General features: G+C 39.1%; 2 protein-coding genes and 1 non-coding gene across 3 annotated transcripts; 1 reads left to right on the top strand and 2 right to left on the bottom strand.

Annotated features, from left to right (window-relative positions):
• Nucleotides 1-1,635: 1,635 nt before the first annotated feature.
• Nucleotides 1,636-12,823, bottom strand: LOC141752810 (solute carrier family 13 member 2-like). The gene is made up of 13 exons (XM_074611003.1): nt 12,689-12,823; nt 12,485-12,593; nt 9,773-9,901; nt 9,075-9,211; nt 8,336-8,592; nt 7,694-7,871; nt 7,486-7,608; nt 5,559-5,768; nt 4,377-4,477; nt 4,071-4,186; nt 3,464-3,625; nt 3,247-3,384; nt 1,636-2,651 (listed from the first exon to the last, which is right to left on the bottom strand). The coding sequence occupies exons 2-13, from the start codon at nt 12,584-12,586 to the stop codon at nt 2,520-2,522; spliced, it is 1,785 nt and encodes a 594-aa protein (XP_074467104.1). The 5' UTR covers nt 12,587-12,593; nt 12,689-12,823; the 3' UTR covers nt 1,636-2,519.
• A 2,498-nt stretch (nt 12,824-15,321) lies between these two features.
• Nucleotides 15,322-19,905, top strand: vtnb (vitronectin b). Its single transcript, XM_074610912.1, has 8 exons — nt 15,322-15,531; nt 16,626-16,742; nt 16,868-17,119; nt 17,331-17,470; nt 18,436-18,592; nt 18,846-19,004; nt 19,092-19,421; nt 19,554-19,905. The coding sequence occupies exons 1-8, from the start codon at nt 15,468-15,470 to the stop codon at nt 19,688-19,690; spliced, it is 1,356 nt and encodes a 451-aa protein (XP_074467013.1). The 5' UTR covers nt 15,322-15,467; the 3' UTR covers nt 19,691-19,905.
• Nucleotides 19,906-21,404: 1,499 nt separating this feature from the next.
• On the bottom strand, nt 21,405-21,478 carry trnat-agu (transfer RNA threonine (anticodon AGU)). The gene has a single exon. It is a non-coding gene; the product is annotated as a tRNA-Thr (tRNA).
• Between the last annotated feature and the right edge of the window lie 268 nt (nt 21,479-21,746).

Raw genomic sequence — 21,746 nt, 5'->3', positions numbered from 1 at the left:
GGTGGAAATGGATTCAGATCGCCATTGCTCAAAGTGATTTTTTGCATCTGCACAAGTTGCTGATTGTGAGTTATAGGGAATAAAGTAGCAAATGTGCTAAAATGGACAAGACACGGCCCTGAAGGGGTTTATTCCACAACAATGACCCGCTAGCTGTACATTATTCCGCTTATTACACGGCTACTTACTTAAGAAATCAATAGTTTGACACAAAAGCGGTCCGCCAGAGTCTGACATCAGAATTGCACCCATAGCAACGGTCTGTTATACATAGCAACGGTCTGTTATAAAGCAATAACAGGCCGTAGAATGCCCTGATTGACCAATCAGAATTGAGTATTCAACAAAGCCGTGTAATAATCAGAGATAAATCCAATTTACTTGAATGTTATGTCAAAAAATGTAACAGAGATATGTAGAGCAGATTTATTCATGACTGATTGTGACTCGTGTGCAAATTATTTTTAACTGATTTTTGACAATTCAAACGTCGGTTTGACTGAACAAAAGTAAAATAAAGATTTATGGGACTTTTTTGAAATATCACTGCATCTTGACCTTTAGTATTGTGTTTGTCAAGGGAATTAGAGAGTTCACACTTTGTTTGCATGATGACGGTATACAGGGCTCATAAATGTGGAAAAATTACTCTGCCGGGACGTTCTGTCTCTACATTTTCAGTTTATTACATTTACCTGTAATAACCACAATTCTGACCGCCATACAGTCATATCCTGTTGGCAGCCTCTTATCTCAAAGTTATCCTTCAACCAGCCTTTTCATCTCTACTCGCTGTACACAATATTAGTAACACCTTCCTGCTGTTGATTTCTGCACTTCCTTTGTTTTAACTTCCTCAATGGATGTCTTTGTGTACATGTCGCCCTAATCACTGGATCTGTTAAGGGAATAGTTCAACATTTTGTGTAATACGCTTCCTTTCTTGCTGAGAGTTGGATAAGAAGACTGATACCGCTATCATGTTTGTCTCTTCGCTGTGAAGGCGTAGTGAGGATAAGGTTAACTTGATGGTTAAAAATTAGCCTGCCAGCACACTAATGCTTACTAATTAATATGTTATATCTCGTTTGTTTGAGGAAAAGGTCAAGTTTTGGTTTTATGGGTGGTTATGTGTGAGACACCCGGACAAGAAATAATCCGTAAAATTAAATTTTTAAACTTTTTGCAAGAATTAAACAAGCAACATGTTAATTGGTGAGTTTTAGAGGCGCTAGTATATGTTTTTCTTAGGACAGCCGTTTCCCCTTGTTTCCAGTCTTTATGCTAATTAAGGGGTCTTGCATCGCCCCGAAGGGGTTTATTTCACAATAATGACCCAATATCTGTACATTATCCCGCTTATTACACGGCTACTTACTGAAGAAATCAACAATTTGACACAAATATAGTCCTCCAGAGTCCCACATCAGAACTGCACCCATAACAATAGTCTGTTATAAAGAAATTACAGACCGTAGAACGCTGTGATTGAACAAATCAGAATTGAGTATTCAACAAACTGTGTATTAATTTAAGATAACCAGCTGCTGGCTGTAGTTTCACATTTATCGTACTGTTATAAGAGTGGTATCGATCTTCTCTCTGCATGAAAACAAACACGCGTATTTCCCAAAATATCAATTAAATTCCTTTAATAGCTTTAACCCGTATTCATGTAGAGAACATATTCCCAATTTAGGATTAAAAATGTCTCTTGAAGGATTACTAATCACCAACAGTTAAGAAATGTAAAGTAAATGCTTGTTCATAAACCAGTGTGACAAAAACACTGATAATAAAATGTGCAACAATAAAACAAAGACTTAAGGTCCAACAAAAGGACCTCAGTAATAAGTTAAATCAACTGATACAATTAATTCAGCTCATTTTCATATTTCCTCTAAATACTAATCACATTTTAAATAATCACTCAAACACACAGTGTGCTGCATCTTTGCATCATTTGTTATGAGTGATAACTAGATCAATGAGATGACATCACATTCAGGGAAGTTTGTACAAGGAAGTGACCTCCATTATTTTGTTCTGTCACTGGAGTGACACGAGGAAATACTGAATACTAACAGGGGAGGGTCTGTCTAATAATAGTTCCCATAGTCTGATAGCTTATCGCAGATTTGGTTGTAAACCAATCACTGTTTTTCTTACCAAGGTCTCCTTTTATTGTCATACAGGTTTGTATGTAAGCACCGCTGCTAAGTGAAACGTGGTCTAAATGGTATTTTATTTTGAATAATCTTTAAACTTTATTTTCTTTACAACATTTACTGTAACCAACCATTGATTTACTCCCCTTCTTTCTCCTCTCCTTCTATAATAGTAAAAGCTTTTTTAATAAACTTTGTTGCTTATTTAGTTATTATATTTTAATAATATTATATTTTAATAATGATAATACTTTAGGCTATTTAATAGAGAAACACTTGAAATTTGAAGACAGAGGCTTTTAAAAACACGTGTGTCATTCTCTTTCTCCTTCTCTCTCTATCCTCCCTCACTCAAGGTTGGCTCTCTGTAATGTTGACCCAAGAAGGTATGGTGCCCATGTCAAACATGGCATATCCCCAGGTGTTGATGCCTAAATTAACGGTCAAGATCCCAATGATGTTCAGCATGAAGCCGGTTTTCACCTAAAGAAACAAACAGTGACGTTCTGATCAGTATACAGTGTGAGTAAAGGTCAAAAACCAGATCAGTGCAGGTCTTGAAAAGTCAATGAATTTAGTCTCAACACAGTCTCACGGCAGATTGTGAAATAGTCATGAAATTTAATCTCTTTGTTTCATGTATAGACACAAATTTCTCCTTTTTTTTCGTGATGCTAAGCACGACTTTCAACACCGTATTTTTCGTGCATTTTCCTATGAATGTCCAGCAATGTGACGTACGTGACAATATCCGCTCCGATCTTTTCAAAATAAAACTACTTAGTTAGGTTTAGAAATAGAACGACTTGGTTAGGCCTTAGAGGCCTTAGAAGGGAAATGTTACACACCTATAAACAAAAATTTTAAACACAAAACATCTCTTAAAAATCGACAAGTATAATAATAAGCGTCTGCCCTGCATCAATATTTCTCTACAGTCGATGTAAAGGACACTTCCCTCCCTCCTACCTCAACAAAGACTCAACCTTTTAAATATTACCTTCTTTCAAATTAGATCCTCTCTAAACCTTACTCACATTTTGTATGATTCGTTGATTGTGTATTATGTGTATCTCACCATGTCCATGACTTTGAGTTTTCCAAAAGAGAAGGCGATGGCGTTGGGTGGTGTGGCCACAGGCAGCATAAAGGCCAGAGAGGCAGCGATGGTGCAGGGAATCATCACGTACAGCGGGTGTATCTTAATAGCTACGGCCTATAAGAAACACAGCACAGTTAAATACATGGAGAAGCTGTGTGTTGACGCCTGTGTGTGCATGTGGATGTCAGTTTACCATTGAGGCCAGGATGGGCAGGAACAGGGTGGTGGTGGCTGTGTTACTGGAGCACTCGGTAAACGTCGCCACCAGCAGGCTGAGCAGCATCGTGATAGCGTAGGCGGGAATTTTCTCCAGAGGTGCCAAGCTCGCTCCCAGCCACTTGGAAAGACCTGACTCCTGTAAACAAATGTTTCAAGCAGTAATGACGTGAAACACAAAAGTGCAGGAACTCCTCACATTTGAAAAGCTGTAACCAGAACCATTTTATGAGATAAATAAACAAGTAATTGGTTATCAAATCTAGCATTCACTCGCGGATTAGCCAACAAATTATTTTAGCACAATATAAAAGGGAACATGATGGGATACTTTGGATTATTTGAAGTGGGGCTGTATGAGATACTTATCCATGGTCAGTGTATTTTGCTACAATAGATGACGGTTGGCACGCCCCCAGCTTGGACAAACAGACAGAAGTACCGACACGGGAGCAAAGCAATGTACTGCTGTGGACCTACATCTATTATAGGTAGTATACTGACTATGCATAAGTACCTCATACAACACCACTTCAAAACATCCAAACTATCCCTTTAAAATGAGAAAACACATAGGTGTTTACCTCACTGCCAGCAGCCAGAGCGAAGCCTCCTCCCAGCAGCAGGATGATGTGCCAGGGCATTCGCTCGTGGACGACCTCCCAGTTTAGCAGAGTGGGGGGAGCGTTCACCATCTTACCTGTGAGACCCAGATGAAGTGTGAACATGAAACAGTAATTAGTTTTAATGAGCAGTGTCACATCCGCTGGGTAATCATCACCCAGTGCTCCGATGAGATGAAATTAAGCTCACACGCACATCATTAAGGCATTGTATTATTAGGGATTTGTTTTTCTCCATAAAAGTGATTAGTGGATTTAACATTTCACCTTCGTCATCGGTACCGTAGCCTCCACGCTTGGGCATTTGGGAGGGGATGACGAAGAAGAGCATCGACATTAAGATAGCGACGGTTCCATCTGACACAAACCTGAAGGACACAAGACAACATTATTCCACATATTGTTGTTTAAGTGTGTTTCCTGCTCTTTTTCACAGTGTTGTCACAGTGCAAACGTGTGTGAACTACTGAACTAAGCACTTATGTGTAAATGATGTAGCAGTTTTACATCTTTATGTCATTGTGTCGAAGAGTTCAGAAGATTTGAGTGGAGGACCAGGGTTTAAGAGTTTCTGCACACTTTGACGGAAAAAGAGAGGACCAAACAAGTGTAAATAGTGTATTTGTTGGGGACTATTTTCAGCTGCAGATTTGGTGCTCTTGTGAATATTTACAGCAGCAGTAAAGTGTACGTAGGATTGACCAAAAATTAACTAAAGTGTTTATTAAGGAACATGTCACCCAGTGCAACCAGTCCGTTCTCATTCCCAGAGCGTCAAATACCAATGCTTTGTCACGGCCCTCGGCGTTCAATACCGCCGCATACCCTTTAGCGTTGGTATGTGATGGGCCCGGCCGGCTTTCCATCAACTACAATGTAAACCCATTCGCATCAATATTAAATGCTCAGGGAAAGTGCTGTGGTGACGTGGTTTAAAGAGCGAAAGTGACACACAGGGCGGCCAAGACTTTCATCCAGGAGACTGTTGTTTGTGTCCCGTGCATCACGTTATAATCAGCTGTTCGTTTAGTGTAATTTTCACTGTACAAACGTAGCAGTTTTAAGCCCAACCATGGAAAAAACAATTTCCTTAACCTAACTGAAGTGGTTTTAAAGCCTAATCCTAAGCAAGTGTTTTTATTTAATTCACAACATTAAACACGTGTTTACTGCGACCGAAAAGTGACGCAGAGGGGTCTGACAAACAGGCAGTATGTAATGAGTTGGGATGTTTGTGCAACGGTGTGTCTCACTGATGTGTTTTTGGACAATAATGGAGGTCTATGGCACAGAGGAATAATTCACATCAGACTTTGACTACACAGACAATACTTGTTAGAAGGATCAGATTTGTTTAGGTCTTTTTTTTGTTGACAATATCAAAAATATAGAATATCACCACACTTACTGTTTAAAGTAAAAAAAAAGGAAAGAAAGCGAAAGACTCACGGTCCCCCCTTATTGAAGAGCACTGTTGCCCAGCCGTCTATGAAGCCCGGCTCCCTGGTGAACCACAGGACTACCAGCAGGACAAAGATGATGAGCACCGCCCACTGAGCAAACGTCATGCGCCCCAGCTTGTTGTACTCCTGCTTCATCACCGTGTACGCCTCCTTATCTCGGTCGGTTTTAATGCCGCAGCCGAATGACTGCTTCAGGCTGAGGAGAAAAGTACAGAGTGCAAAGATGCCGCAGATTGGTCAACAAATCAAAGAAAAGTTTGAAGATTTATAAGCATGGACTATGTTCAGTGAACTGGTTAAACTTTAAGGCTGAGCAAACCATGGATTTACAGCATTTTTTCATAGTGGTGTCATTATATGGAATACCAAGTTTGGACAGAGTTTCTTTATTGAAAATGTACTTTCTTCACTGTTTCCTCACTGAGTCGTGTTGAGGCATATCAAATAAAAAGTTTACAAGTCTTACTGCCTGAGGATAAAAGCTGTCTTGAAAACAAGTGTCTTGACGCTGTGATATCACTTATCCAACAGCAGCAGCAAAAATAAATGGTAGCCTGGATTTGTCCCTGATAATGGCTTGTGATCTTTTACTGCACCTTGTACCATAAATCTCATCCAGCAGCTGTAGTGTCAGCACAAAGATAACGTGCGGAATTAGTAAAGCTGATAACATCATAAGGAAATAATGAAACCCATCACAGATTACCGCCTGTGTAACTATAATTAGTAACATAATATAACTTTTTCACCGCAGATGTTTGATGTTAAGACATGTACAGGTGTAAGAAATAACCTTAACAATCGCTTTGTTCTATTCAAGTGTCCCAGTAAGTCATAATAGTGTCAGTGAGCCAGCATGAACAATAGCAGTTAAATGGCATTCAGCATTTAGTTGTTGCTAGGCAACAAAGTTACTGGTCCCAGACAAGAAATAGTCTGACGCAAACGAGATATACATAATTAAGAAGTGATCTTTAGCTGGTCAGTGGATTTTTGGACACAGCAGGCTAAGCTAGCTGTTCCCCCCTGTTTCCAGTCTTTGTGCTAAGCTAGGCTAACAGGGTGCTGCCTGTAGGTTCATATTTAATGGATCTTCATCTAACGCTCTTCCAGAAAGCAAATAAACATATTTCCCAAAATGTTGTGAGCTGTGTTCTTGACGATTTGAAACATAAATGCAGCTTACTCTCTAAAGGGCCAGAAAAGCCCCCCAAATGATTTTGAGCCACATAAATAGTTTCAGTGAGGCTATATTTGCAATAGAGGTGAATACAATAAAAGAGGTGAATTGTAGACAGTTTTAGTACTTTTCTACGATAAGAAGAAATGTCCTTATAAATCTAAAAAATAAAACCATATGATGTAAGTGGGACAATATTTTTTCATTAGGCCTGTCAATCGATTAAAATATTTTATCGCGATAAATGTCATGATTGCCCATAGTTAATCACGATTAAACACACATTTTTATCTTGAGATTTGTCAAGTATTCAGTACTCTTATCAACATGGGAGTGGACAAATATGCTTGCTTTATGCAAATGTATGTATATACACGTATTTATTATTGGAAATCAATAAACAACACAAAACAATGACATATTGTCCAGAAACCATTTTTTTTCCGAACCAAAATATAGCGTAAATTTGGAGCGTTATTTAGTACGACATGGTTGGTACCAATGGATTCCTTGGGTTTTCTAGTTTCATATGATACCAGTATATTCACTCTAGCTTTAAAACTGAGCCCGCTACAACCTGAATCGCAAGTTGCATTAATGCATTAAAGAAATGAATGGAGTTAAAACCAATTTGTGTTATTATTGCATTAATTTTGACAGCCCTATTTTTTTTATATTTGAGGTTAAATGACCATTTAAACACATTGACTGTTCTAGGCTGAAGTTGTCTTACTTGAAGCCAAGGAACAGAAACTGAAGCCAGAGAAAGGTCAACACCAGCATGAGCATCATGTTGGGAAACGCGAAGCCAAACCAGCTGGCAAAGTTGATCACATCACCATTCCCAGGGAAGAGCCTTCACAAAAGATGAGGAGAAAGATGGAGAGATGAGAGGCACAAACAGCTGGAATAATAGTCTCCTGTGTTTATTAATGCCTTACTTGTCGATTTGACCCTTGAGGATGATGTTAGGGGTTGTACCGGTGAGCGTGGCCGTGCCGCCGATGCTGGCAGAGTAACACACACTCAGACTCATCCCTTTGGTCAGGTACTCATACTTCGACTCCATCGCTCTTCTCTTAGACTCCCGCAGTGACTCTGGACTCCAATTGTGTTCATCTGAAGCCAAAGACATCCAGCAAGTTAAAAAGGATCTACTATGCTCATTTTCAGTTGCATACTTGTATTTTGGATTTCAACTAGAATATATTTACATGCTGTTATGTTCAAAAACCATTTTGGACTCCGCTCCAGCTCTCTAACTATCTTTGTTTGAGGGCGTGCCAAACTAGCTGCTAGGCAGGTATTATGCAAATGTATTACTTGGTGACATCACCACGTTACGGAAGAAAAGGTGGGACTTCAAGCGAGGCGTTTCAGGCAGTTCAGGAGCAGTGTTTTTGTGGGGGAGAGTAACTCCCTCTGGTGTGGATTGGTGGGCTTTGTAACTTTGCAGACCTTTTACATGCACAAAATACTATAAATACACTAAAAGAAAGGGAAGGGGCACAAAAGCATAATAGGTCCTCTTTAAAGTTATCGGAGAGGCTATTGTCATCTATCTAGCAGACATTTTTACTCACACACTCTGTCCTCCGGCTGAGCCTTGGTATCTTGCTCTTTCTCGTCCGTCGCTTCCAGTTTAGTTGGTCTGGTCTCGAGCTCAAACGCGTGGTTGTCCTCGGCTGCAGCCTGGAAATCTTGTTCGTCCGCCCGCATCTCTGTGGCCTTCAGCTGCTCCAGCACGGCCTGGGCGATGGGCAGCATCATGGCCGTGGTGGCCGTGTTGCTGATCCACATGGACAGGAAGGACGAGACGATCATGAAACCCATCATTAACCTGTGTGAGGGGATAGTGACAGGGAGTGAATATGAAGACAGTAGAACTGTAGTAGTGGTCAGATCTGCTTTTTTTTATGCTGCACATCTTGTCAAATTGATGAAGCTGTAGTGTTTGTTTGCTTTTGTTTGTCTATATGCATGCATTTTCTTAAGTTTCAGTGCATTAACCGACTTATTAGATTTTTTTTGTTTGCAGTTGATGCTTCTGGTTTTTGTGGAGGGAGGAATCACTCAAAAGTGGCCAACAGTGTATACTACCAAAAAGACACATTATATCATGAGAAGTGCCGAATGGAGGATTTGTGTAATCAATTGAGCATTTCTGACATGTATTGTCACAGTGAATAAACGGGATGTGGAAAATGATCTGAAAACGTGAACAGGCTTAAAGATCCATGGAGGCACTGTTGACCCTCTGGTCACATCTTTTTGCTGTCTGCTGTAGTGTATACAGGTGAGCTGCATCACAAGGTCTCTTACAGAGCCGGACGAACGCCAACCAGCAGCAGAACTCGGAGAGCGATGCGCTTATGAAGGTTCCAGCGCTCCACTGCGATGGCCACCAACAGGCCACCAATGAACAGCATGTTAGAGTCTTTCAGGTACTCAATACTGACCTGAAACAGATCACACACACACTCACTTCAGCAGAAGAATACAAAGATCCAAATACATGCAAAACAAACATCGCAAGTGTTTGAACCGATGTAATAACTTGTGAACTTGCTTATGGTGTCCCATATATAGTACATAATGTGTCATCCAATTTGTTTTATGAGCAATAAAAGTAAAACACTGGGGTCAGCAGATTTGACGGTCAGAACAACACTTTCAGTAAGCAGTATTTCGTCAAGAATAGTTAAGGTTAGGCATTGACCTCGAATGGTTAAGGTTAGGCATTGACCTTGAACAGGTTAGGATTTGACCTTGAATAGGTTAGGCATTGACCTTGAATAGTTAAGGTTAGGCATTGACCTCGAATAGTTCAGGTGAGGCATCGATCTTGAATAGTTAAGGTTAGGCATTGACCAGACGTTGGGCAGCGAGTCTCGCGAGAGTTGTTGCACATTTTTGCAAGTTTTCCTTACTTCCTTAGGGTCACCTTCTAGATACGGCCGCATATGAGCTGGCACATATACTAATGAAGCACAAGAATGTAGCCTAAATAAGGACTGTACCTCTCCAGCCTTCATGATGCCCATCATCGGGAAGAGGACGATTGGCAGTAGGGCAGTCACAGCCAGAGGCATACACTCTGTACACCAGTACAGAGCCATGAGGATGATAGCATAGCCACATCTTGCTTCCTGTAAACACACACACACACATACACTCAGAAGAAATTGACAGTGAAGAAGAAGAAAAAGTGCAAACTCTCTAAATGAGAAGTGACAAACATCACATCAGTAGTGCAGCATTTTGTCATTTTACATCTAAAATATGCTAAGATATTCAAAGATACAGATACAGATGTTTGGCACAGACAAGACACACACACATAGACAGAGACAGACACACACTTTACAGCAAAGTTCATACTTTGTCTTATATCTGGCCTCTCTTTAAAAGGCAATAAGACTTTACACCTGCAGATAACAGCAACCCTTGTTCATAAAACAAACAGTTTGTTGTGCTCTTGTCTCACAAGATAAATCTTTATGGGTCCTCAGTAAAATCACAAAGACTGTTTAAAATACCCGACACAAAACTTTACACTGGACGAGACCTCGTTCAGCTCACTCTGAGTGAAAATGTTTTGCTCTTTTAAAACATGAAGATAAAGTAAGATGAATGAATCACAAAATGTGTAATATATGTTACTTATTGTAACATTCATATGCACTATATGACATTATGGCACAGTGCAACAGTAGGCCTTTCATCATTTACTAACTTTACTAGTATAATATACTTTACTGTCTGGCTCATTTGCAAAACAAAATCCGCCTACCAGCACTCCTAAAGCTCACTAACTAATTCAATGCATCTGTTTTGTTTACTCTGAGTCTGTACAAAAGTAAGAACAACAAGTTGTGGTTTTACGGGGGGTTATGTAACGGACTATTCCTTAGCTAAGAGCAGTTTCCAGATAACCAACAGTTTGCTGCAACGACAAGACTCCAAGGAAACTATTTAGTTACTATAAAATTATAGTTTCCTTGCAAGACTCCAGGAAGTCACTGCTCCCTGGCAAAAAAAAGAGTCGGGCACATAAACCCCTCGTGAAACCCAATTTTCACACTTCGGTTTAGTTACAGATTAAACAAACAAGATGTGACGTGTTAATTAGTGAGCTTTGGTGGTGCAAGTAGGTGTTTTTTTAACCTCAGGTAGAATCTTTATGCTATGCTAAGCTAAGCTAACGACTACTGGCTTTAGCTTCATAGGCTATTTAACGGACAGACATGAGTGGTATAATAAAATAAAAAAATAAGCGTATTTCCCAAAATGTCAAGCTATTCCTTTAATGATTATTATGATTATGAATTATTATTATTATTGTTATTATTATCAGTCCACCAAATTAAGTGCACACATTTGTTACAGCATCTTTTTATAGTTGCATATTCCACTTTTAAGACCCATCTCAAGCAATATCTTAAGGCAAAACAGAACTGTGATCACTTTTAAATTGACATGTTGTATAATGCATATTGTCTGTTCTACTTGTGTGTATTAGATATTTGTATGTGTACATTTTTACCTGCCTTGACAATTATCAGTCCTGCTAACTCCTGCATGTGTACATTGTGTATCTTATACTGATATTCATTAACATGCCCTGTCCCTAATAAACAAACAAATAAATAAAAAAGTACCAGATATAAAATTCATCACTCACTACCTCTATAACTTGCAGGCAGCCATCTTTATGTGTCTTTATTGGCACCGTAAGTCTCTGTCTGTGTTGTCAGTTGTGGTTTAAGATTAACTGTATATTGTGAGCAAGTACTTCACCTTTGTCTCTCATCCATCATAAAGTAACTGAGCCTTAATGCAGTAAGTCCATAAATGAAGACAAGGGTACATGGGTCACCAGGTTTTTAAGGTGATTGTGTTTCTGATCATGTTAGGCACATGATAAACACAAACTACAGAAAAAATTGCCTGCATTCATGTATTGTTAGTTATACCATAAATGTATGTTCTCAATATTCCCTTTATCCATTTAAAGGTTTATGTTATCCTTTACAGACTGAGAAACCTTTCCACTCAAACTCTACATTTCTAAAAGTGGGCATCAAAGTGAAAAACTGTCTGATTTCCCTTTTTATTTTGTGGTTTTAAGTATCTTTAATGACTTGCTTTAAATATATTTAAAGCCACAATGTGTTAATATGTGATTGTAGCATCTTGGCATATACGTGTTTGTTTGTAAAAACACTTTGTCTCCAGTTTTCTTGATTTTGCCAACTGAGCTGCTGTCACATGCTCAGTAATGTTTCTTGAAATTTTAGAGACAGATTACCAGTTGCAAATATAAAACCACCTCAAACATTTGTACCAATGTGAAATTAATGTTTGGAGGGCAAGTTGGCAGATTAATTAACAGGTTGTAGGTTACTCAAAGGATATTAAATCCTCAGGACAAATATTTGATGTGCCTGTGAAACCACAGGTCTGTTGCAATCATCTCCAGGTGTTCATAAACAGGACAGTATTAGCCAAGCTAAAGTGCATTTGTTAAATGATGAACCTTTCTGACATTTACAGTGGATTAAAGAAGGACAAAAGTAGAAAAAGGGCACAGATAGGGAACAATCGTCTTTTTCAACAGCCAAACCTGACACAACTGTTACCTGTTTTAAACACTAGTGATTTTATTTCAGTCAAGGCAAACACAGATAAAAAACATTTAATTAAAGTTGACTCCATGCACACACACTCACCGATGTAGGGATGACGAGTGGCAGGGGAAGGAGTGCGAGCGGAGTGACAATGATGATGAGGAAGTTTCTGTGGTGCCACAGCCACATCCACCAGCTACCCATGATTTTCCTGGCAAAACAGACAAGAAGCAACCCAGAGGATAAAAAACTATCCACAAGATAACTCAGAGCAGACAGATGATCAACACTAACAAATTAACCTACAGGTTCAGGTGAGCTGACAGTAAAGCACAAGTGAAGCTATAAGGAAACAAACATGTGCTCCACAGAGATCCACTGAGGTAATGAGACTAATATGACGACAAAAAGACCCGTTATATCCCTAGCGGCATATCAAACATTAACTCAACACCAAAGATATCACAATCCTTGGCAGAGAGGAAGGTAGGGAGAGGTGGAGGGACCGACAGAGGAGGAGAAAGATAGCCAAACGATAGTTTTATCACCTAAAGGAGAGCAGCTCTGTCAGATATAACCAAAGGTCAGGTGCTGTGCATGAAGGAAAGGAATATGTCTGCTACAAGGTCTACAAAAACTTTTATTAATAACTTTTCCACTATTCTCAAAAAGAATTGTTACTTTACTGTTTTCAGAGTCAGAGGATTTAACTCTGTATTGTAAGTAACTGGGTAGACAGCACAGAGATAGGTCATGTGTTGACCAAAGTTAGAGTCTATGACTGTGTGACTTTTGAAAGAAAAAATGTGTTCCTCAAATGAAAAGTTGAATTTATAATCAATAAGCAGCCTTTTTTTATATTTACTACACTCAGTGGTTTTGCTGCTGCAGCTTTAGACCTTGTGTGACTGCTAGAAAATAGTGGCTAAAATGTTAGTGACTTGTAGCCTATTGCTGTATAACTGACATTATTGAGTTAGTTTGCTGCCTTTTTTTACTCGTCCCTATTTGTGCTACTGTTACGCTATGTTTTAGCATTCGTCATTACACATAGACTTACACATCATTACACATCACTGTAGTGTTTTATGAGCTTACACAACACACGGAAACCACTGAGAACTCTCTGTTATTTTATTCCTTATTCCTACACTTCATATTGAAATGAGGCCAAGGAATAGCATCATAAAACACACTGTCAACCATATAAAATCAAAACAAGTGCTTATGTCTTACCACAGAAAGCATATAGCCTACAGCTTTGTTTATAGGTTACGCAACCTTTTAACTGGACTTAATTGAGTAGCCTAAATAGTTGTCTATTCACTCCATATAGTTTTACACGTCTTATATTAGCCTAGTATTTGTCCTTCAAAGTATTACAGTGATTTAGACATCTTTAAATTAAAGCTGCAGTTGGTAGAAATGGAGCAAATATGATTTAAAAAAAGTTATTTCTATAAAACGGTCACTATATTCTGACAGTAGAGAATGAGACAGGTAATCTGAAAAAAATCATGTGTCTCTGTGTCCTCTGGTGCTCCTTCTTGCATCTGCAAGATTTCACAGACCGGAAGAAAACAACCAATCAGAGCCGAGCTGGAGCCTGCCGTCTCTGAGCAGCTGTCAATCACTCGCAAACTCTGATGAAACGGTCAAACTAGGCAGCGCTGATCAAATATGAATATTCTGTTACTGTAATGCCTATTTCTCGCCTCAAATGTTTTCAGAAACATCTTGTCATACTGGTTATCTGTAAAATGAGAAAGTATGACCCGTTTGTGACCTGGCAGCCATGTTGAGATCAGTTAAGGAAATACCAAGCACCGGCCACCAGCCCAAGCACACCCAATAGGAACGCTCTCTATCTGAAACGACCTGTGATTGGCCAAAGTCTCCCGTCACTATCTAGATTTATTATAGCCTTAAAACGGAGCCATGAGGAGGTGCAGGAGTATTTTTCTCAGAACACTTGAATTAAAATATGCTGAAAGGTTATTATGGAATATTTGCCCAATGATGCCAAAATATACCGCCTGCTGAGGCTTACAGTGATTTTATAAAATGTTATGTCTTATTAACTGTTATTAAAGATATAGCAGCACCCTAGGTATTGATATGGTCACTAACGGATACAAGCACCACTGAGATAGCAAAGTCCACCTGCCCTATTTGTCTGTCCTCACCAGTTTTCAATGCACCTCACATTTGTCCACTGCTGTACTGGTACTACAGAGACAGAAATGCTTCATTTTGAGTGTAGAGGGGAAAAATGTTCAATGTTTAACAGAGATGAGGAAGTAATAACATCCCTTGAGTCTGTCCACCTGGTGGTGATGTGCCGGTTTCAGCCTCTACGTCTCCCCATGGTGCTGAATCTGATCATCAACATCTGGCAGACAATCTCCTGTTGGTCATAGTTCAAAATATAAAAAGAAAAAGTACTCAACAGATTTTAAAAATACCTTACATTTGTCTATGTTTTTGTAGTTATCAGGGTTAAATTTGGAGGAAAACATTGTGTTTGCTTTAGGGTTGTTTTGTTACACCACAGATCAATAAGAGGAAAAAGTCTGCCCTGGTTACACAACGTTTGAACTCAGATACACGTTACCTCATTCGACCAGAAGTCACAGAGCTAGTATATATCGACTTTATGAGACAATAACACACTTTGTTTCTGGTTTGTAATTCAAGTTAAACAGACTATCAGTGCAAGATTTATTCTAATTATCTTGTTGTTTTAATAAATGAAATAAATCAATGGGTATATTCTGTGCCTTATACTGGGGCTGTTCATGTTAGGGTGATGTTCTTGGACAGACAGGGCAGAGATCAGCCGTCACAGTTTAATGATTATCACAGCCGAGTGTTGACCAATCAGGAAAGCAGAAGCCTGGGGGTCAACAGCTTCTGAAAATGATCTATTGATTATCTGCACACAATGCTGCACATCAAAGTGGGACACTCAAACCCATCTGACTATAGTTCACTGGTGTAAACAGGCGCACAGTTGTCTTCTGAATTGAAATTCCACATTTTGTTTGTTTGTTGTTCAAAAGTGGGATATTTTCTGTGAGTGGGCATGAAGCCAGCAGTGGCTCTGCTGGGCCTCGTCCTCCTGCTGGACACCACCTTTGCTGCCGAAGGTAAGTCTTCCAGATTGTCTTTTCCAATTCAACTAATCCTAAAGTTAAAGCAAGTATTATACAGGCACACTTAGAGTGTCCCATTCATTTACCATACCATTTATCTGAACATATGAAATAATGTGATGTATTTCTTTTGCATATTCGTGATAAAAAAAAATGACAGTTTTTCAGGATCTGTTCATATGTTTTTTATTAATACAGTGTATTTTTCAGTACATGTTCTTTCAGTACGGTTTTACAAAAAGCAGCTTTGTGCACTGTTAGCATCACAAAGACACACAAAAAATATGAGAAAAAGTATGTGCATCTAAGTGGTTGTTCCTAATAGCGGTGGACAGCATCTAAGTACTTTTACTAAAGTATTGTACAATGTACAAGTACAATGTTTGTACTTCATTTGAGTATTTCCATTTTATGCTACTTTATACTTCTACTCCACTACATTTCAGAGGGAACTATTGCATTTTTTATTCAACTACATATATTCGACAGCTGTACATACTATTTACCTTTCAGATTAAAATTCTACATTAAAGCAAAAAATGATAATAAAATACAACACATTGTTAAAGATTAAGCCTGTGAGTCCCAAAGTTTTTGGCTTGTGAGCTCTTATAAAAGAAAAGTGTCTACTTTGGAGGTAAAATTATCCGATTTTTCACAAAAAAGATTTGTGAAGAGTTAAAAAGATAAATAAATAAAACTGTTTTGAGAGGCAGAAGTTTGTTTTTATGGTTTTCTTTCCCCATTAATCCTCTTGTGACCCCTTGGATTTATCTTGTGACCCACTGGATGGAAACCACTCGATTAAAATAATTGTAAATTAAGTAACTAGCTCCACCTCCACATGCTACAACAGTAAAATGCTACTTAAAGTATGCATTGATGAATCAGTGCAACATATAATAACAATATCAGTCAAAGGGGCCTTTTTTCTGTAGAGCGAACGCTTGTCATGGAGTATTTTGCATTGTTACCAACGTACTTTTACTGAAGTAAAGTATCTGAGTACTTCTTCCACCACTGTCTGTCCAGTCTGTCCTATATCAATAGTCTTTTCAAATAGAAACAAACAAACTGCATTCCCACAGAGTCCTGTGTGGGTCGCTGTGGCGCCTTTGACCCGCAGACGAAATGTCAGTGTGACTCCATGTGTGTGTACTATGGAAGCTGCTGTGGCGACTTTGACACCATCTGCCCTAAGAAAAGTCAGTAGAAAATTGCCATTTCACTGAATAAACTATTTCGATTATAGCGAATAAAGTTCTTGGTGTTTGTAAATTATTAATTTCTGCTGAAAGGGCTTCATGTGACAAAACTTTCATCTGTTCAGTTGCTCGTGGCGACACCTTCGAGGAAACAGATGAAGTGACAGAAGCAGTGACGACTGTTACTGTTACAGAGATCACGCCAACAACTCTCCCACCAACTTTCAACACAGTTGCAGCGACCACCGCTGCCTCTCCCCCACCCACCACCACCCAAGGGCCCACACCAGCTGTCCACCCTGACGCAGCGGCCTGCAGCGGTCGACCTTTTGATGCTTTTCTGCAGCTCAAGAATGGGTCCATATATGCATTTAGAGGTAAACCCGGACGTCCAAAAGTGTTTCTGTGCTATATGTTTCTCAAATCTGGACATCAGTACACTTGACTGGACAAAACTGTGCATGCTCTACATTTTATTTGATATTTTTTGCATTTCCAGTGTTGATACTTTGTGGTTTATCCTGGTTAGATCAATTTAAATGTAGTCTCTTATGGCAACACTGGTCCAAACCCTGTTTGTCCTCCTAGGTGAATATTTCTTTGAGTTGGATGACAAGTCCGTAGTTCCTGGTTACCCAAAACTCATCCAGGATGTGTGGGGGATCTCTGGACCCATAGATGCTGCATTCACACGCATCAACTGCCAGGGAAAATCCTACATCTTTAAGGTAGGAACTTCTATCTCTATAGAGTCTGTTTTTATCAAGCTGGAGGTGTATTCTGACTACTCTTTATATGGGAAAGTCAAATCAATAATAGAGATTTTCATGCTCGAAAACGTTTGACTATGAAGAATCCCAAGAGTTCACTACTAGTTCCCAACGAGGGGGTCCAGACCCCCACTAGGGGTCGCCAAAGCTTCACAGGGGGTCGCGAGCCCCCCAGTTGACCTATATCTCAGCATTTCATTCATTTCTATAAGAAAACTAAATTAGATTACCTCTAAAGTTTGGATTCTTTTTTAAGATATAAACTTAGAAAATAGAAAAGTACGCAGTTAAAAAAAACAGAAACGAAGAGCTAATAGAACAGTAGCCAAGTGTCAGGGAGAAGAAAACACTGAATTTGTCAAAAAAGAAGCCTATTAAGTAGGTATGATTTTTACAAATTAAAAAGGTACATAATACAGACAGAGATTTGATTAAAAGTTCCTAAAAGTTACAGGAAAAATCATCTCTTTTGAGATATTTACAGGAAACAATCTGCTCAAAAAAAAAAATCTAAATGGCTCGCTTTACACAAACTTCCTGCAGTTATTGCGTTCACTATTTGGGTTAATTGTACGGTTTATCAGTTGTTCTCGACTGTTATTGTTATACATTGAATATAATATGAAATATACATAAAAAGTTACTTAGTCAGGGGTCGTCGATAGAATATTGGTCCCTTATGGAAAAAGGTTGGGAACCACTGCAATACACTGTTGATTATTAATTTCATTAACAATGTTTCAGTTCTCAAATCTCCATCAGGTAAATTACACAAACATAAGTAGGGTAGACCATAACATTTTAAAATGTATTATTTTAGCATTGGGTCAGTATTTATAATAAACATGCATTGCCTCCTGAGCGTTACAGCAGTAGCATCAAACCTGACTGCTTTATGCTGCCTTGTATTTATTCTCCCTCAGGGAAATAAGTACTGGAGGTTTGACGGTGATGTCCTGGATGAGGACTATCCCAGGGACATTTCAGTCGGCTTTGATGTCATACCAGATGGCATTGATGCCACGTTTGCCATACCAGCACCAAGTCACCGTGGCAAAGAGAAAGCTTACTTTTTCAAAGGTATTATTGGAGGGATGTGTGATATTTTCCAGTATTTAAAAGCTCCTTGTTCCCAGTTTAGACTGTGATGGGTTTTGATCCCACATGACATGATCAATGAATGAATGCTGCACTCTAAAGCAATGGTTTTTAATCTTTTTTTGGCTCAACTTACATGAAACTGAAACTGCAGCAGCTAAATGAAATTAAGGCATCATCAATTCTATTATTTAGTTTTTCCAACTGTGACATGTCAACATGTATCTTTCTTCAGGGGACAAGTATTACCAGTATGAGTTCAAGCACCAGCCTTCCCATGAGGAGTGCGTCCAGATGAGCAGGTCCTCCCCGTCGATGCTGTTCACGCGATACACGGACCTCTTCTGCGATCAGACATGGGAGGATTTTTTCACAGAGCTCTTTGGAAGCTCCAGTAAGGTTTGGCTGTAGTTGTGTGTTTACTTGGGTATTTACATGTGTGTATGTTTCTAATAATCTGTCATTTTTCCTCCTCATTCAGTCAGCAGTCACCACACAGGCCCTCGCCTCACCAGCAGGGACTGGCAGGGCATCAGGCACCCTGTAGATGCGGCCATGGTGGGACGAGTCTACCTCAGTCCCAAACCCACGGCATCTTCTCTTTTAGCAGTGAGGAGGCGCAGCAGTCGGAAGAAGAAACTCAGCAAGAAGCGTGCACAGCGAAGAAGGCAGAGTCGCCAAGTGTTGTTTGATGATTTGTGGGGTTATGATGATTTGTTTGCCTACAGCGACTACAGCGACATCTTTGATGACAGCCCTATACAGGAGTACAAAAGCACCCCCGTTCAAAATGTGTATTTTTTCAAGAGAGGTATGAATACACTGAGTCATTTTTTCATCCCTAAGTCAGGCTGTGTTTCAACAGAACAGAAAATTAAAAACTGATGATCTTCATCTTCCTTTAACACCTTTTGGTTTGTTTCTTCTCTTTTTATCATGGCAGATAAATACTACCGAGTGGATCTGCAGACAAAACGTGTGGCCTCTGCCATCCCTGCTTACCCACGATCCATTGCGAAATACTGGCTTGGCTGCGAACGTGAGGAGACACCTGATGAATCAAGGGCAGAGAAGAGATAGGCCAGCTGACTGAGTCTATAAGGAGAAATTCACTCTGTGTTTTAAACACACCTCTTAGTGACAAGTCTTAACGTAATTACAATAATGAACTTATAATAGCTTCTGTTATTTTTGTTGTTTGCATTTTGTTCATGATAAATACCCCCTCTGATGTCCCCTCTATATTTAGGTGGATAGGCTGGCATTCTGCATGATTTAATAAACTTGAGATTTCAGTTCTGTGAGTGCCTTAATATTCTTCTGGCCCTAATGGTATACACAAACACACCTAATGTATTTCCTGTCTAGCTAGCACTACATGTCTAACCAAATTCTAAAAGTCAAATCCCTTTAACAACCAACGTGTCCTCACAGAAAGTATTCTCATTTGTTTTTACAAATGGTCATACTGTTGGTCTATATATTCTTTTTATATATATAGATAGCCTATTATATCTACATCCCTACAAGAATATAAGATTGTTGCACTGTAACCTGGTGCTAGTTTCTTGTCTGTCCAGAAGACAGTTGCTCTCTTGAAAGAGGTGCGACCTCTGCTGGACAAAAGACTGCAAGGGAGGACACCACACACCAAATTAAAATAATTGATGAATACATGTAATAAAACCATTTTTTTTAATAGCCAATATGTAGGTCTATAGCATTTTACACCTGTAATGCACACAACATATTTTATAACACTTTTTTATCACTGTGTTCTGTTTGCTTTCATGCAACTCTGATGCATTTATCCTGCCTAAATACAAGCAACTACATTTAGACAGTCACTGTTTTGCCTGTTGACTCAGTGAGGAGGACATAGCCTACTGTATATATTATAGTCTCATGTTCTGTTTTTCCCCGTTTACTACTATAGTCTACATTAATTTTAGACTTGTTTATGAAAATGATCGTTGTTGTTTTTTGTTGCATTTATTTTTTGTTTTTGGCACGTTTGTTTGTTCTGCCACAAGCCTTTTATATTTGTGAAATAGCTGGAGTAATTTAGAAGTTGTATGAATGTCTGACTCAAACAGATCCTTCACCGTCAACACGTAGCACGTTCTGTCGAAAACGACTTCTGATTGGATGAGCCACGTTCTCGAACCCGAACGTAAAGTGTCGAACTAATGGTGCCTTCAAATGAAAGTCGTGAGCTCGTTTTTTACAATATTTGAAGTCGTGTACACAATACGGTATGCTTAGCGTTCAAGTGAGAACACCGCTGCTAAGCAATGGCAATATTAATGTTACCGTTGGCGTCTAAAAGCCACAGAGGCTAGCAATTTAACAAGCTAGTAAGTGGATAACATAATGCAGTAAATGCATAATGAAAGAGGAAAAAAAGATGAGGCCGTGGGAATACCAACATTTTCCTTAGACTATTATACAATAACGAAAACAAACTATACGAGTTACATTACAATACCGAAATATACCATCCATGGCCTCTGACAACGTCAACAAACACGTCACAACTCGTAAACTCGGAGCTTTCAGACACTTTCCACTTGGTCTTGAATGCCACAAAAGTGGTGCGTTCATGGACCTGATTTGAACACGGTAAACTCCAATTGAAGGCACCAAAAGCTTCCGGTTTTCAGTGTTAAAGCTGTTTCCTTTATGTTACGGCAGTAGACCTACCATGTTACTACTACAGTATAATATAATAAGACAGCTGCTGACATTTCCATGTCGTCTGGTAGCTTATCTGTTCATTGAACCAGCGACTAAAAGGCCCCGCTGGGATTCGAACCCAGGATCTCCTGTTTACTAGACAGGCGCTTTAACCAACTAAGCCACGGCGCCACGTGACAACGAGGTCGGCAGTAGACCTTATAAATTAGATCACACAACAGTAGAGTATATAATAAAATTGTTTTATTTGTAAAGCTCAATAATAATCTACAATATGTAGCTATATCAGAATAGTTATATACATTTAATTTACATGAGAAAGCCCTTTCTTTAGGGCAGTCTCACCATAAATACTCTATTATAGCTAACATAAGCATATTTAACTGTACAATGTGATCTTTCTTACATCTTCCATGCAACTTTATTTTAACCCAATAGA

The sequence above is a fragment of the Sebastes fasciatus genome, chromosome 16 (genome assembly GCF_043250625.1).
Source record: "Sebastes fasciatus isolate fSebFas1 chromosome 16, fSebFas1.pri, whole genome shotgun sequence".
In the NCBI taxonomy this organism is placed as follows: domain Eukaryota; kingdom Metazoa; phylum Chordata; class Actinopteri; order Perciformes; family Sebastidae; genus Sebastes; species Sebastes fasciatus.
The sequence above is the reverse complement of the archived record's forward strand: the minus strand, read 5'-3'. Positions and strand labels throughout refer to the sequence as shown.